We start from the raw sequence: 17,054 nt of genomic DNA, 5'->3' as shown, positions 1-17,054 counted from the left end.
CTTTTCCATTTTTTGTCAGTAAATCTCATTTCTGCTTCCCTTGTCTGTAAGTTTATACTTCCAGCTGTTTAATGTTACCTGATGCTTTAGTAAAAAACCATAAAATCAGTTCATCTTCTCCACTAAACTTTATATATATATATATATATAATCTTAAAATTACATACCTTATGAACATATTAAAAATCCTAAGTTGGTGTTCTATTAATTTTTCTCTATGCAGCAAGCTGATATCTACATCCTACTATGGGTACTTGATTTCATTCTTGTTTGCATATTCCTCACCTCACCAGTAACACAAAAAAGTTGCCATTTTCCTCTATGCACAATGTGAGTGAGCTTTTATGTTCTCCCTAGACAGCTCAAATTTCTGGAGTTCTACTCTTATTACACTTCAACCTGTGAAACAGCTGTTAGAGTGAGCGTGCTCTGAGATACTACTTTCCCCAGCATTGCAGGATCATTCTTTAGATTTGCATTCTGCTCCAACTGCTTTAAAGTCTTTCTAAATTTGAGAGAGGCAAATTACTGATTATGCGAAGGCAGAGTAACATACACTTGCAAACATTTATTTTGCCAAAGTGATAATTTGTTAAATTGCCCAAGAAATTGGCACTAAAGGCATTTTTGGGGTTTCTTTCAAAGTTCTTATAGTGTGTTTGTTAAGGGACTTAAACTTTTTTGCACAAAAATAAACCAAACTTTTTAATTTGTGAAGAATTTAACAGCTAATACAGTTTCTCATGCTTGTAAATTTATTCTTTAAATTGCTAAATCTGAAGACAACAAGAAGCAAACCTTTAAAGGTCCACATTAAATTGTGAAGAAAGTCAATAAGCAAACAAATGTCACAAATTTTTGCAAAAAGCCAACAGTATGAATTGCAGTAGCTCAATGACTATATTCTATTAAATTCTGTAATATTTTTCAGCACAAGTGAGTCAGGCGTATACAAATCTAGCTTTCTCTGACTGGCACACAGATGAGAAGAATGTTTTTGTGTTGAATCATGGCAAAGGCAGAAGATAAATGAGTTTGTTCCAACTTTAACAATCAGTGAAAAGTCAGCAAGTTTCTTCTTCAAGGTACTACCCAAGTAAGAGCATATATTTAAAGTAATTTAAGAAACACAAAACATGCCCTGAGGATGCACAAAGGAAGCTACATCTGTATTAATAGTCCAATGAGGCTTTTTTTTTTCTGATGAAGAAATTGGTAAATCCTGAAAAGTTGTCTGAAATTATGTCTTAATATGTTTACTTGAAGTATATTCCCATAAGGAGCTCTAAGTGTGGTGCTAATGTGCATAAAACGTAACTGTCATATTGTAAAATTCAGGCTAATTTAATAATACCTGATGTGCCTTACATCATGTTGCAATGATGCAATAATATGCTGCTAAGTGAGTCACCTCACATTAGCTTCACAGCAATAGCAGAACTGATGGCTACTAAAGGGAAAATGGTGTAGCAATATTACTGGAAACATTGATGGTCCAGCTTCCTATGGGATTTTTTTTCTTCATACAAAAAGTAAAGATTCTGAAGCAGGCTTATTTATTAGCAACATGCACAAAACTTTAGCAGCAGAAATGAGTTAAAAATTCATCTGCCACTACTAAATAAAATATACATAGTATACACAGTATCACATAAATTCTTCATATGACCTCTATGTTTCATACTGCATTAAATATATAGTAGTATATGGATATATCATGTATTATATAGAGTAGCATATATTTTATACAGTACTATATAAATAACTTATTCTATGTAAAGTGGAATGTATTTAGTAAATATAATCCATAGCTCCTTCCAGCATTCATGTATACTACAGATTTATCATTAATTAAACTTCTTTCTAAATGGGTTTTATAACACTTAGTGTCCCATTATCATATAGAACATATATATTAGTGAGTTAGAAAAATAAATTAATATACTTCTCTTTATAGAAAAGTTCCACTTTAAACAAAAACTAGTGAATGCCCCTTTAGTTCTTGCCTAGCATGTCATATTTAGCACTCAATTTTATCTCCTTTCTTGCACATGGGATAGTATGTGGACTTGAAATTACTATGAAGGGAGGGTAAATGTGTTATCTGCACATGTCAAGAAATCCATAATGTCTATTTTTCATGAATGATTGTTTAGAATTAAAATAAAACATTAAGGGGATAGTCACAAATAATTCACTATCTTCAGCCTTGTGATGCCAGTGGGGACAGACAGCCTTCGCCAGGCACATGAGAACAGGCACTGTTAGGTTAACAGTGTCCCCCCCCACCTCTCCCTGCCAATTAGCCAAGGCACATACAGGCTCATGGGGATAAAGTTAGCTTCTGTGAAGACCCACAAAAACAATTAGAAGAATTAGTCTAACGGCTATACACGTATTGCACATTTATCTCAATTTCACTTTGAAAACAGTGCAGATTCCCGGCTTTCTTAGAGCTCAGACCTGTCAAAGCAATGTGCAGTGACAGCTGGGTACCTTTTTGATGATACTGGAAATGGGAGCCATGCATTCAATATCTGAAATCTAATCTCATTTCTTTTACATAAGCTACAGTTTTCAGTATTAAATTACACAAATGTAAAGAAAACCCTTTTTATTGCAAGCAGCTTTCTGAAAATTTAAGCTATATTTGATGTAAGATTTGTGAAAAGATGCCATTCCCAAATTTGCAATTACACATCCAACAGGAATGGTGGAATCCTGCACAAAAACCAAGCGCTCCCCTCCTCCAAGTCCAAGATACAAATAGAGACATTGTGTCAAGCCATGTAGCACTGCCTTTCATTCTCACAGCAAAATACAGTTTTTACATTTCTTCTAAAAGCTGTCAATCCTTTGTCCAAGTAAAACTTTTTGACATTCATATAAACCAGCTCTGCATAAGCCTCAATTTGTCATCTTACCCATGCACTTTAGAGTCTATATAATATATGAAACATCAGAGAGAAAAAAAAAGGCAGTGAGACTTGGAAAGGTGCAGAATACAGCGAATACCTGTCAGAAGGAATATGCAGCAAAGTACAAATAAAGTCAAAAAAGGAAAAGGATTCAGAACTTGATTGCAAATCACTAGAGAAGCACAGGTTTTCATGTAGCATACAAACATACACCATTAACCTTCTTAACACTGAACCACATAAAACCCCCACAGTTTAAGATAAATGCAACTACTTTATTAAACACTGTTATTTGTATGAATGGGCCCAGTAAAAATTGCTATACTCTAGGATGCTCCTTTTTGGCTGGCTTAAAACACCTGATGGAAATATAATCCAAAAGTATGCAGTTCCTGTTTGGTAAAATATTCATAAAGTAGCTATATTTACATTCCTGTGACTAAATGTTATACCAGAATCACATTTCTTAACCCGAGTTGCTTAGGTTTTTAAGCTACATTGAAAAAAATCAATCAATCATACAAACTGCTACAGCCTAAATATAAAGCTTGTAGATAGCTAACAGTCCATACAAATCAATATTCAGATCATTTTCAGTAAAGGGTGAGAAGTGACAAAAACAGTCAAACATTTTTGTTCATAGGGGTCTTGAAAATTTTCAATCCAGCCCTCTGTAAAGTTAATAGGAAGTAAGAATTAAAACTTATCACACGTCCACCCTGGGTTATTAATACCATTTACACCAATGACATATGGAAAGAACGTCAGTAAGAGAACAGGTCAACGAGTATTTGAAGTTAGGTATTTTCAATTCATCTGTACCCAATAAGATACTCAGAAGACTGGCTCTTGCCATTCTTGCAATTTCAGAAACCTTAGCTGATGTCTCTGAAAGCTCATGGTTGGGAGAGTGCAGAAACTAAAAAGTAGTGGGGTTGGATGGTTTGTTTCAGAGAGGAATAAAAGCAGTGGCTTGTAATTCCTCAACAATCAGAATTTAATTTTTTGGAAGAATACTAGAAGAAATAGACTGCAAATGACAAAAGATAACGAAGAAGTGATATGGATTCAGCTGGAATAAACTATGTAAAACCAATCCCACTTCCTTCTCAAATAGCATAGGAGATGTTTTAATAAGGTTTTTACTGCTTTTACATTTCACAGGTGAACTACGGAGCCGAGGACAAATAAAACTACTGCTGAATACAGATGTTTAAAAAACAGTAGCTAGGAGTTAATAATCAACACTGGGTGAACATATTAACTGAGACTTTGCAGGTGTCTGATTTGAGCATCATACCACCTCTTCATTAGTGACTTGGATAAAAAATTAAGACCACATTTACTGAATTTACAAAGCAACCCAGAAAGATCTACAAATGCAGTGCAAACCTGGAATTCAAAATTGCACTGACAATTTAGAGAAGGTAGAAGTAATGTGTTAAAGTAAATACATTTTTCCATATGGAACCTATAAACTGAAAAACGTAGGCTGAGGAATGACAAGCTGGCCAGCATTACAGTAAGAAGTTACTGGGAAATTTTAGACCATGACCAAACAAGTATCAAAGACTAGATATTTGTTATGTAAAAGGCTGATACTACATAGCAAAAAATTAACAGCATTGTCAGAAAGATCCAAGAAATTTCTTTTTGCCATAATGGTAAGGCCTTCAGTGAGGTACTTTACTTAGTTTAAACTTCTGGAATTCCATACGGAGAGCATCTAGTGCAGAGCATAAGCTTTTCTACCAATATTTCAATTTGAGATATACCCCATTCCATATCTGCTATTAAAAGTATGCCTGTACTATAATCTGCACTATACACACCAATGTAAAAATTAACTCCATTTATGTCTTATCTCTTCTAAGGACTCCTTATCATCTTAATCATCTAATGGATTTCCAGCCTCTACAGACTTAGAAGAGTATAGATTCTTCTCCATGTTCATTGTCTGTAAGACAAGAGCTAGATGCTTTAATTACAATGATATTTAGATAAGGTGTGAGGGAAACTTTTAAGAGTAAGTACAGTACTTAAATACTGGAAAACAAAACCCAGTGCGGTCATGCAGTCTCCTTCATCTCTAGAGGTTTTTAAGACCTGACTGTACAAGCATCTCTCAGGGACAACGCAGCTGATTCTTCATTCAGATCGTCAAAACGACCTCTCAGGATCGCTTTTGACCTTCTCTATGATAGCTTTCAAACATTGTAGCTATAATGAGAGCTGTGTTACAGTCACTGCCACAGATTTATAAGAAATCAAAACACCAACAAGATTCAGAAAACCCACCATGTTCTAAGTTACCAAATGATTTCAAACACTGCCAGATTTAACTGACAAGATCAAATTAAAGTACAAACTGTAACTTAACACAAATTTAAATGGAATTAAAATTTAATTGAAAGTGCATTCTATGATAATTTTCTATTATCCTGAATGTAAAAATCAAACAGATTTACCCACAATAACATTTTTCCCATTGTATACTAAAAATGTTTAAGAAAGAAGTAACTGTAGGAGAGGAAATAGTACAAAGTATATCAAAGGAATAAACAGAATTAGAAGCGATGTTAATAGAAACAAATATGTGTAAGATTTTGGCTTCAAAATAGCTACTTGTAAAAAATTAATATTAAATTGTACTAGATATAAACAATTAGGAGATAAAGAAGCATTTTCCTCGGTAAGAAGCCAAACAACAGAAATTACACTCATTACTGCAAATCAAAACAGAATTTTATGCAAAGTTAACATAAACCCATTTTCCAATAAAGAACATTAACTTAATGAAAGAGTAACATGGAAATTAATTTTCTTCCAAACTAATGTCAAGTTTAATTTATTATATTTAAATACAGTACATACGGAGTTATTTGAACAATAGTAATAACACTAATACAATGTTTTACTGTCTAGCCTGGCAATAATATGAAGCCCATAACTTGAACTTAGAGGTATACTGCTTTTTGTGAGAACGTTACTGAAAGCTCACCCATACCGTTACAAATGGGTCTTTGTTCGTCACATCTGTGTTGCAGAGAAGTAGTAAAAGCTGTGAGAATGATCCTTTCTTAATAGGGGAAGTGATGTTAGGACTGCATTACCACATGGTGCTGCCTATTCACGCTTCCCAAACTACTAGTTAAAAGACTCAAAACCAAGATGTCAAGCTCGTATGCTAAATTTTATCCTCCAGAAGAAAGATGCTGCTGAAAATATCAATACAAGGCAAATAGTCTACTTACAATAAAATTTAAAAATATTCTTCTTTGAGAAAACAAGCATATCAAATTAATTTCTTAGAATTAAAAACATAATATGTTATTTAAATCTCTGTCAATAAATATTGAGTGTAATCAAATGCTAATTATATTTTTTAAACATTCAAACTTACTATATATTCAAAACAAACTTTTAAACAGTGATCAGAGTATTCTTTATGTGGTTCACAAAATAAACGTTCACTCTAAAATGAAGGTTTAGACACATAAAAGTAAGGTTTTCTTAATTAAAATATACATCACCAAATGACAAAATACAGTATTACACTGGACAACCTAACCATTAAAAACTGAAAGCCTAGTAACACTGTTTTCCTTAAAAAATGCACATGATCTCCACTATGAGTATGACTTAACTAATGAACTATATTCAGCAATTACTGGCATTTTTTGACAAACTATATGTGAAAAATCCACATATCACAGACTAATTGTAATGTGCAGTCAGTACTGGTCTGCAGTTTTGTTTGCAGACTAGGAGAGAGGAAAGAATAACTGCAAAGGGTAAAAAACTCATTTCATGATGATCTGTAGGAAATATGTGATACATACAACTGAAGCACATTGCTCAATACGTTCAGACTAGTCATAATTTCCCTTTACTAAAAATGTAGGACTTCATGCTAAGAGGTACAGAACCAATTCCACTTGCACACAGCAAAAGTATCTCTTCTAAGTAGATGTATATGAGTGCAAGGCAATTTGACCACATAAACCCCCAAAAATTTATTCTGCAAATTGTGGAACACATTCTTTATTATGTTTAGCAGTCTGACACATTCGAGTAAGTTAAACTAGATTTTAGATCAGATTATTCCATTTGCTTTCCATCATCACTATACTTACTTGACAGCCTGGTAACCCCGTATCTCTACCATACAATGGAAAGGGACCTCTATCTGAGGTTTTTCCTATAAAAGAAAGACATTTGAAATTAGGTTATTTTGAAAATCTGCTAAGTATCTGCATCAGTTGTCCTTATGTATGCAATTTAGAAAATCTGTTAGCATCATAGCAAATTTACGAAAATAAAGTTGAATAAAAGTAGGCTTTTATACATCTGCATTTAATACAGTCAAACACCACTACCGTAATAGATGACATACTTACCTAATTCTATTTCTGATGTAACTGATCAGTACAAAAGAACTCCTGCAATTTTTTACTGTTATAAAATATCCTTATCAGCATGTTTAAATAAAAAGGGCAATGGTGCAGCTTCACTTCCATTATTAATGAGCAAAGGTAGAAACACTTCTAGACATTTCTCCTTCCTACATAAAACTAACATGTAGCTGGTATTTTAGGTGACAAATATACTAAGCAGTAAAATAAAACAAAACAAAAATGGAGGAAAAGTGAAAAAAACTTCAATTCAGAACAACAAGAAAACTCACATCAAACTAAACCATAGCTGAATCATTCAGTTTCTGACACTCACCCCTTAAATCCTTAAAAATCCTTTTGTTTTATACCTGACTGGGAATGTACATGAAACTCAAGCAATACTGCTCAAGACAGAAAAACAGACTCTTCTGCCATATATGCAATATTTGCCTGTAGGCAGCACATACTGGATATAGTGCCTTATTCAGAGTGACTGCCCTCTAATGTTGCTATCTGAGGTCACAAGATATTAGCAGGGTATTTGTCAATTGCAGAAAAACTACTTAGTGCTGTATGTGTTCGCTATGCCACCCAACTAGCATGTTTGTGTACTAAAACTCAGTGTAAGTTCTCCAGTGTGGCTCAGAAGTTTATCAATCAACACTTTAAGAAAAAAATCTTGAATAGGAGGACTCTGCTGAACAATGTCAAGAATCAGTTATCAAGTACATGCCTAAGAGAAAACACCAAGTGCATATGCCTGCCCTAATTATGACACAGTTAGAACTAAGAAAAACCCCATAACACCACTCAGCCTTATCCAAAGGTAAGCATTAATAAACCATGATACTTATTCTATTTGTAAATGAATGTCATCTTACACAACTAGGCATTCAATTTTCTAAACAACGCATGTGATATCCAGTTCTCATAAGAATAAAAAGTAGCCTCTCTTACACATTCTCCTTCCAGTGATAAATAGCTCCATGCTATTCCAATTGCACTTATAGAACAGAACTTCCTTTGCTTTTTCTGGTTTTCTCTCTTATCACCAAAAATTCTTAAATATCATTTTGTAAGAGGAAAAACTGAAATATGCTTATTGTTCATTTTAATAGTGCATCCTGTGTAAGCAGAGAGGAAGAGGAAGTTTGAATTTCTTGAAACAACATCTCTGCAATAGCATCATCTTGATAACTACAGGTAGTCTAGTCAACAATAGTTTGCTTGAAAAATGGCAGCTCTGCTATAACAAAGGGAGGGAAAAAGTTAACAGTTTTCTGCTGAAGATACTTGCCTCTAACAACTATCAGGCACCAAGCAAATAAAATACGTAGCATGCAAAATTACATGAAGTAGGATGAATCATGCTGTTCATATTTAGCGAGACTCAGCACTTTCTTTCCAGAAAATGAGAATCTTACACCACATGATAAACAACTTCGACTGAAGTATGCAGTATTCCAGGCAGGTTTTAAAACAAATATTTGTATAAGAGTCAATTAGAGAGGCTAGAAAAATTATGATTTAAATTATGGTTTGTGTAGCAAGCAAGAAATTGTTAGATAAGGATGTATAAAATGATGTTAGTTAAATGTTATCACTTATAAAGTTTGGCAGGTTCATACTACAGGAAATGAACTGACTAGAATAGCCCAATCTATACTAAATTCCGTTCTAAAAAATGATAGAGGAAGGTCAAGGCTGCCTGATGCTGCACTGTCTAAATAATTATCAGGAATTACGGTTGGAGCAAATTAACATTTAAGCTGTTTTTACACAGCTAAGCTTTTCTATGAAGGGTTTGGATAGCTACCTAGGATCAAGTACAAGATGGTGCCTTTCATAGCGACAGTCCCCCAAACACATTCCCAGTGCAAACACTTAGATATGACTCTCAAAACTATAAGTGTCACAATGTGAAAGGTACATATTTTTATACAACAGCAAAAAATCAACAGACACACACTGCAGAAATACACATCGAGCCCACATTCAAGCCCCATTGCTGGTTCTCTGTTGCACTATGGAAACCACATCCTGTTGTCCCTTCTGCAGGACAGAACTACAGTGCTAGCAGTATGATCCTCACACTGGCATAACAGAAGGATGGGAGAGAGAAGCTGAGCTGTCCTGGGCACTGCTAGAGCACATCTGTTGCACTGTTCTTGAGAGAAGAAGAAGGATCCCATCAACAGCCCCTGAAGCTTCAATGATAATTCATCAGAAAGGTTTCCTAGCACCCTTCTGTCTGGCAGTATCACAGGATGGTTTCACTATCAACACAGTGGAAAAGTGAAATAGTATAGACTACAAATTGCCTGTTGTCATTTCAACACACTTCAGTTGCACCAGTCTAGGCACGATGCTATTCTCACTATTTAAAGCCTTGTAAGCAAATGTCACAAGGTAGTGTTTACTTATCAACAGAAAGAGAAAATACTTTCCACTACTCTACAGATTGAGTACTTGAAAGGTGGGTAATGTCAGGTTTAAGGTGACACTTCCTCACTGCTTTAATAAACAGGTAGGAACCATACATAATGTCTGATCAATGCATGTGCAGCCTCTGGCATTCGATAAAGTTCAAACATGTAGCCAAATATATCTGTCGTGGTTTGAGCCTACTCAGCAGCTAAATGCCACACAGCCGCTCACCCACCCTCCCCCCCTTGGGAACGGGGAGGGAATTGAAGGGGCAAAGGGAGACTCGCGGGTTGAGATAAAAACAGTTTAATAACAGTAACAGAATAATACACTGACAGCAATATCAGCAGGTAATGTACAATACAGCTGCTCACCACCCGCCAACCGCCTGCTCCCAGCCAGCAATCCCAAACACAAAGGCCCCACAGCCGCACTCCCAGAAGTAACAGCCTCTCCCGGCCCTCTCCTGCCTTTATATGGTGAGCGCAATGTCACATGACATGGAATATCAGCCAATCCGGGCCCAGCCCTCCAGCTGTGCTCCCCCCGCCCCCACACACAGGTGAGGGCACTGGGACCTGGGGAGCCCCTGGGGTCTCAGGGTGCTGCAGCACTCCTCCCACTACTAAAACAAACAGGAACTCTAGTCCAGCCCGAACCAGGACAGTATCAAAGCAGAATCCCTTTGGTGGTTTTTAGCTTATCAAATACCTTCCTTAATTACTCAGATTCTCTACAGATTGACAAAAGACCATAAAAATGTAGAGATCACTGTAAAACCCAAACTTACTGTTTATGTGCATGCAAACTTTAAAAACAGTCACACTGAAAGACAAATCAGACCCTGACACATCTTGCAAGTTTACCTCACAAGATTTGCTGTTCACTATGTTACACCCTCTGTCTGATTGTATCCTCTACACCCTCTCTCAGGAGGGTCTTGTCACAGTCAGTGCTCACTACACAGATTGCAATAGTATCTTTTTTATTATAGCTGGAAATTCAGAAACCTTAATGCTCAGCATATTAAGGGGACATGAGGAAACTCACTACAGCACCTGACATTAATTGGAAGGAGGAGAGGGTTATGCAAAAACACAATTAAGTGACAAAATCCTCACTGAATGTTTTCATTTACACAGGTTTGTGTGAATGTGGCTGTAGGGTAGTGTGTAGACATATCAGTTGGGAAGGTAAAGTAGTGCCTAAATAAAATTTATTTCCTCTTCAGATTCTATTTTATTTTCACAAAATATTTATGAGAAGTAAAGAAGCTTTGGCCAGTTTTCTCAACCCCAACACCTCCCAGCAGACCTGTGCAGTAGGGTTTCCCACACAAGCCTACTGTGAATCATCAGCTCCTTGATCACCTTTGTCATACACCTCCTAACTCACATGTTTCAGAAGTTACGTGTTATCATTTTAGGAGAAAAACCTATTACTAGTAGCATCATAGTAAATTTTTCTTCAGGTTACATATCGATGGCTCTACATCCGAGACATTTGTTTTCCAACCAGATTTGAACTAAAGCAACAGACATGTAAAAATAATGGAGTTGGTTACATACAGAAATCTTAAATCTGCACAGATCAACTCACAAGGCATTTGAATCTTTTAATAACTTGGAATGAGTTTGTATTTTTTTTTTTATTAACTTTCATGTGTTTTCATCAACAAAATCTTCAGTGACCTAACCACCAAACATGCTTAAAGCCCAAAGGCTACAAATTTGAAAGCTCAACCCAGAAAATCCCACTAAGCATTTTGAACTACAACTATTTCGTAACTTCATAAACATAAAGCCTTGACACATTCTATACCAACTCAAACATTAATAGGCATTTAGTAAATAATTATTTTTCTTTTGCAATTGCTTGTCTGAATGTGATACGCTCACAACTTAATATAGCTTTTGAATACCACACAAGGAATTGTATTCCATAATAAATCTATCTGTATAACAGCTGTGCAGCCTAAATACTCTTAACACAGAATGAACTGAAACAGCAAGATGCAAAGTGATAGCGAGCTGAAAACAGCACTACATTAACTCAGCTGAGGACTACTTCAGTGAATGTGCTATAAATGCCTGCCAGTAGTAAAACAGCATTTTCCCTCTGTTTCCAGATAATGCTTGGTTTACGAGAGGATGACAGAACATAAGTGCAAAAAATTATTTGAATTCCCACAGAATTAACCTTTTATAGACAAAAGATCTTGCTATGCATTGCTAAGAATTTATTTGGTTGGCAATATGGAAAGCACCAACATTTTTTAATGAAGCAAAGTTTATCATCCAGTACGAATACCATAGTGACCACAGCTGGCAGCTGCTCTGTTTGTCAGACATGAAGTATGTCTGCCCTACTTATACAGAGAATCATCTTTCAGTAAATCCCGAAGCATGTTTTTACAGTTCCTGATCATTGTTTCATCACTGATAATGCTGTTAACCGGTCACAACAGATAGCCTATGCAAAATTCAGTTTATAACAAAACCTTGTTGATAGATTCAAGGACTTTATTTTTTAAGTTATTAAACTGATGCCAGTAGATTTGGCTAGAAATCAGTTTTTACACTGCCTTCTCCCCCTCCACATCCAGTAAACAAAGTATCCAGCAACAAAGTACATGTCTTTGTTACCCACAGAATTAATACTTTCAAATAATTTTTCATATGCAGATCCAATACAACAAGAAATAAGCTGCAAAAGCTATATTGAGAGGTGCATATGAATGATGCAAGAAAAACATTCAACAAAATAAACATTTTTATACAACTCAATATCACTTTCCAACTTACCACAAAGTAGAAAGAAAATATGCAAAATTTATAGAATAACATCCTTGCTGCCTCCAGTACAGGTCGTCTTTATTTTTTAAAATTTTGTGGATGTTAAAAATTTTTATTCAGCTATTATTCAGTACGGTGAAAAAAAAATTACGTTTGATTAAAACACAAAACCAGTCCTCCTCCTAGGATTTGGTGTGCTGCCTTCTTCTTCAAGGCAAGACTGACACATGCAGCCATAAATGTTTTTCTACGTATCTAGATATTTCCCACAGCACCTGAGGAATAATTTCTTCCTCTTCTACTGCTACATAGGCCTACTCGTTAATACAGGCTGTCACAGTTTTAATATCTGTCTTATACAAACAAACTGATCTCTAATATTTTAAAGGTACGATACACACATGTATGATGTGAATACATATAAAAATATTACACACATTTTTCCTTATAATACTTGTGACCAAAACTCATGGAAATGAAACAGATACCTGAAGCAACACAATTTGAAGAAAGAGCTTAAACAAATGACCTCCTATTCTCTTCACAACAATTTGTTTAAGTATTATTGGCTAACATGTGCCAAGCATGCTGCTGGCTACACTGAGAATGTTTAACCAGCCAGTGCCAACAAGTGCAGCTGCTGGACTTGCAGCACCCTCCTCCTGTTCATCCCAAGCCAAATTACTCACTCAGCTATGAACAATGAAGCAGCAACACAGGAAAATGCCAAGTGCAAGTGAGATTGGTGATAGACTACAGGATTCCTACAGAGGTCAGTGATTAGCAGGTTCCCAGGCGTAATCACTTCCCTAACCTAGCCTTTATCTCATCACATCCTCCATCTTAGCTCAGTCGTCTTCTGACTGCAAACAGCTTCCCAATCAATAACCCTTGAAGCCTTGCAAACTCATCCACACTGTCTTACCTTTTAATAAAGAGTCAAAGCTACATAACATGAATTGTCTGCAAACTCCTCATACGAATTTTGAAGCTTCAGATTGGTAACTCATACGTAGCAAAATCATGTTACTGGAAAATTTTGTAATAGAATAACAGAACAGAAGAAAAGATACAAACATATTTAACAAGGAATGTCATGCCCAAGTGATGATCATCAACGCAGGCTATACATTTAATCTCAAGAATGTTGGCTTATGTGTTCTTGAAGAATGGATGAGAAAATGATATGTACAGACCATAACCAGTGGAAAAAAATACTCCCCCCTCCATACTGTGATATCTAAAATCAATTTTCCCAGAGAGGAGAAGAAAAGGTTTAGTCAAGCTTGGGTTTAATGCTACACATTCATCCCCTATTCCTTCCTTTGGTCAAAATTTTGAAAGACCATGATCCTACAGGACAACTCTAATAATCTGCAAGAAGTAAAAGATTGTGATTTTAAATTAGATTTATGAGATTTAATTGTCCAGTCTCAGGTCTGCCAGAACTCTCCTAAAATTCTCCATGCCATAAGTTCTCATTTGTAAGGTAACATTACGCTTCTACTGTCTAGTCCTATTACTTATTTGTCTTACTTGGAGCAAGAACTGTTTTTCATCTCTAAATGATCCAAAATGTGGAAATTCTGAAGCCAGAACTACCTGGAATCAACTTCCCATTATAACCGTTATTTGCTTTGGACAGCAAACACTAAATTATTGCTTTTGTTGACATTTGGCAGGATCATCTGGGAAAAAAAAAAAAAAAAAGGCGTTTTTCTTCATTGTGCTTTCCAAAGATTAGAAAAGTTCAGAAGTTCTTTGAGACAGTTGTGTGGACATTTTCAGATGTCTTTCACTGTAAGAATTCTACTGATCGAACTGACCAGGCAATAAATCTCAGGGTACATTTATTAAGATGTTAAAGCCAGAAGTCAAGGTATTTCTTACAGCTTCTTTAACGCAGTATTTTAAAAATAATGTCATTGTGCGAAGCGGTATTAAAGAACCTGCTTCGAGAAGACATGCCTTTGACACTTTCATCCTGTTGATTTGTAAGTACTTCTAAGAGAAGATGGAATATTTTGTCAGTTTGCAGAGCACTATACAGATCTTGAACTATAAAATCAATTTATTAATGCTCTTATGTATTTCAAATACACAGGAGGTAAGGGTGGACTAAATTCCACATTATATTTGGATTGACCCTATGAACTTGTAATTTATATGCTCACGTCAAACTGAGAACATTTCTATTCCATCAGTGCCTGATCCATGAAGGCTCCTCCTCAGTACTATTCCTGTCCCTCCACTTACCAGGCTTATGCTGTGCTAAACAACAAATCAAATGTTTGCAAGGCTAAAAGGGACTGAAGTCTCTGGCAGGAAGGTGCACATGAGTAACATGAGTAAGGCAAGGGGAAAAGAGGGAGTACAAACCTCTTAAATGAAGAAAGAACTTTCTTCTCCTCCTCCCCAAAGCATATGTGGGCCAGTATCTTTGAACCAAATAATTCTTGAATAGCTATTTAGTGTATTTAGTTTCAATTCTACACTAGTATGTCTACCCTAGGCTAACCTTACCACAAATACTGTTACTGCTCTATTAACACACTAATGTGTGTTAGACATAGACAGCATATCCAGTGGAGGAAACACACTAAAAATTGGTACACTAAAAATATACTGAGGGAAATCAGGGGTGTACAATACCCAAAAGACAATAACCAAACTCAGTATGCATATGAATACACACACATTCCACACTGGCAACAAGAAGGCATTTTATCACATGAATTTACACACCTCACCTACCCACCCCTTTTATTTCTAGAGTATCCAAGTGTCTTCACTTAGTCTATTAAAATAGTCCTCCCTTTGCCACATTCCTCATCTCATCCCCATAGGATTTAATTAAAATATTCAAGCAACTAATGAAGTTGCTACTTACAACTAACTTGAAAAACAACCCATGCTCTCCTGGTGTGGAATTTGTCCCACATCTAAGGACAAAAATTACTCAGCTTCTATCAGTGACTTTAAACATCAAGTACACTTTTAAATCTAAAGTCAAGAGGATTTTATAATTGGAAATTAATAGGGAATCCACACTTTATAACAAAATACTAGACCTGTGTCCGATTCAAAGATTATTTTGGTGACACTAACTACAGATTATATATAAAAAATGTAATTTAGCAAAGCAAAAATTATATAAAAATTTTAAAAGTTACTTCTTCTGTAGGTATCTACAGCCTCTCTCACCATCCAAGACCTATTCTCATTAAATGTGAAAAGCCAGCCTTGTCAGCAAAGAAAGATTCTCCCCTCACCCATTCTCTATATAAACACAGATACAAACATGGCAAGCACTTATAACCATCTACCATAACACAAGTGGAAAACACATACAATAGTACTCTGTTGTACAAAAGTTTTGACAGTTATTTGAATGACTCGCATAACTTATTAAAGCTTCATCCTTCACAGGCAATACAGCCATCTTGATCGCAAAGAGATAGAAGTTTGTAAATCAGGTATTCCCCAACTGTGGTCTCCAGACTACCAGTAGCTGCTAGACTGGGGTAGGGGGATGGGGAAACAAAAAAATTCCAAACTCCACACACCCATTAGATGCTAAAACAGATTTCAGAAGAAAGCAAAACAACATGCTAAGTGTTTTCCCAGTATTGCTGCTTAAGAGAACAATTTCTGCAGGCACCCCAGAATACCAAATTATCTGTTAGAACAGGAAGGGAAATCCTCACAAGAAAGTGCGTGCAAGGAGCCATCTCCTGAATGGGGTCTGAAAACTCCTAACTATTCATGCACTATATGCAAGCACACCGAGCCAAAAGAAGGTGAGTCAAAAACCCCATAGGGAACTGTTAGATAGTTTCAAGTAATAAAAAACACCTAATATGCTAAGAGCTTAAAATAGGTGCTCTTACTTCAGTACAAAACCAGTATATACAGTAAGGGACCTTAGACTGTCCAGATATTGAAAGCAACCCTTCCAAGGCCTGAAACATTGAAGATAACTGCACAAGAGATCATCACTGTGTTACAGAAGGGCAAATTGGTGTTGCAGCTGCACAGAAAATGAACGCTTAAGTATCTACTAAAAACTCACTCAAAACCCACAGATCTCTAAACCATCACCCTCATCTGTAGGCACCCCACATCTCCATACATTCATGAAAACACCGATACCTTACTATAAAGGCACCTGAGGGATGAATATTGTTTTGTTTTGGTTTTATATGACTTAAGAAGTCAACACACAGTTGCAAAGGAAAACATGTTCGCTGTTTATTTTGGGAGGTGAGATTTTTGATAAACAGCCTTTATAAAAGACCATAACAGTCAAAGGAACATAACTGAAGAAACATTAACAATAATATACCAGGTCCAGACATGGTTAAGGTGAACATAACTCTTGGATTTAAAACCACCAAGGAACATCGTGTGCTGTTCAATGAACTAAAGAATAAAACTTCACATATCAATAAATACTACCTCTCTGCTTGGCTACCCATGTTTTCTAGAGGTATCACCATGCTGCTTTAAATGACCTA

The 17,054-nt window shown here is 35.9% G+C and overlaps 1 protein-coding gene across 7 annotated transcripts in view; it reads right to left on the bottom strand.

The window, feature by feature from the left end:
• The window catches only part of TCF12 (transcription factor 12), a 174,612-nt gene that overhangs the window by 66,701 nt on the left and 90,857 nt on the right, over positions 1-17,054 (bottom strand). For all 7 annotated transcript variants that reach the window (XM_042803706.1, XM_042803704.1, XM_032990141.2 and 4 more), the window contains exon 7: positions 7,055-7,119. In XM_042803706.1, the coding sequence (XP_042659640.1) occupies positions 7,055-7,119 (65 nt within the window). The remainder of the gene's footprint in view (positions 1-7,054; positions 7,120-17,054) is intronic.

The sequence above is a fragment of the Tyto alba genome, unplaced genomic scaffold, assembly GCF_018691265.1.
Source record: "Tyto alba isolate M040663 unplaced genomic scaffold, T.alba_DEE_v4.0 Super-Scaffold_41, whole genome shotgun sequence".
NCBI classification, from domain to species: Eukaryota; Metazoa; Chordata; class Aves; order Strigiformes; family Tytonidae; genus Tyto; species Tyto alba.
The sequence above is the reverse complement of the archived record's forward strand: the minus strand, read 5'-3'. Positions and strand labels throughout refer to the sequence as shown.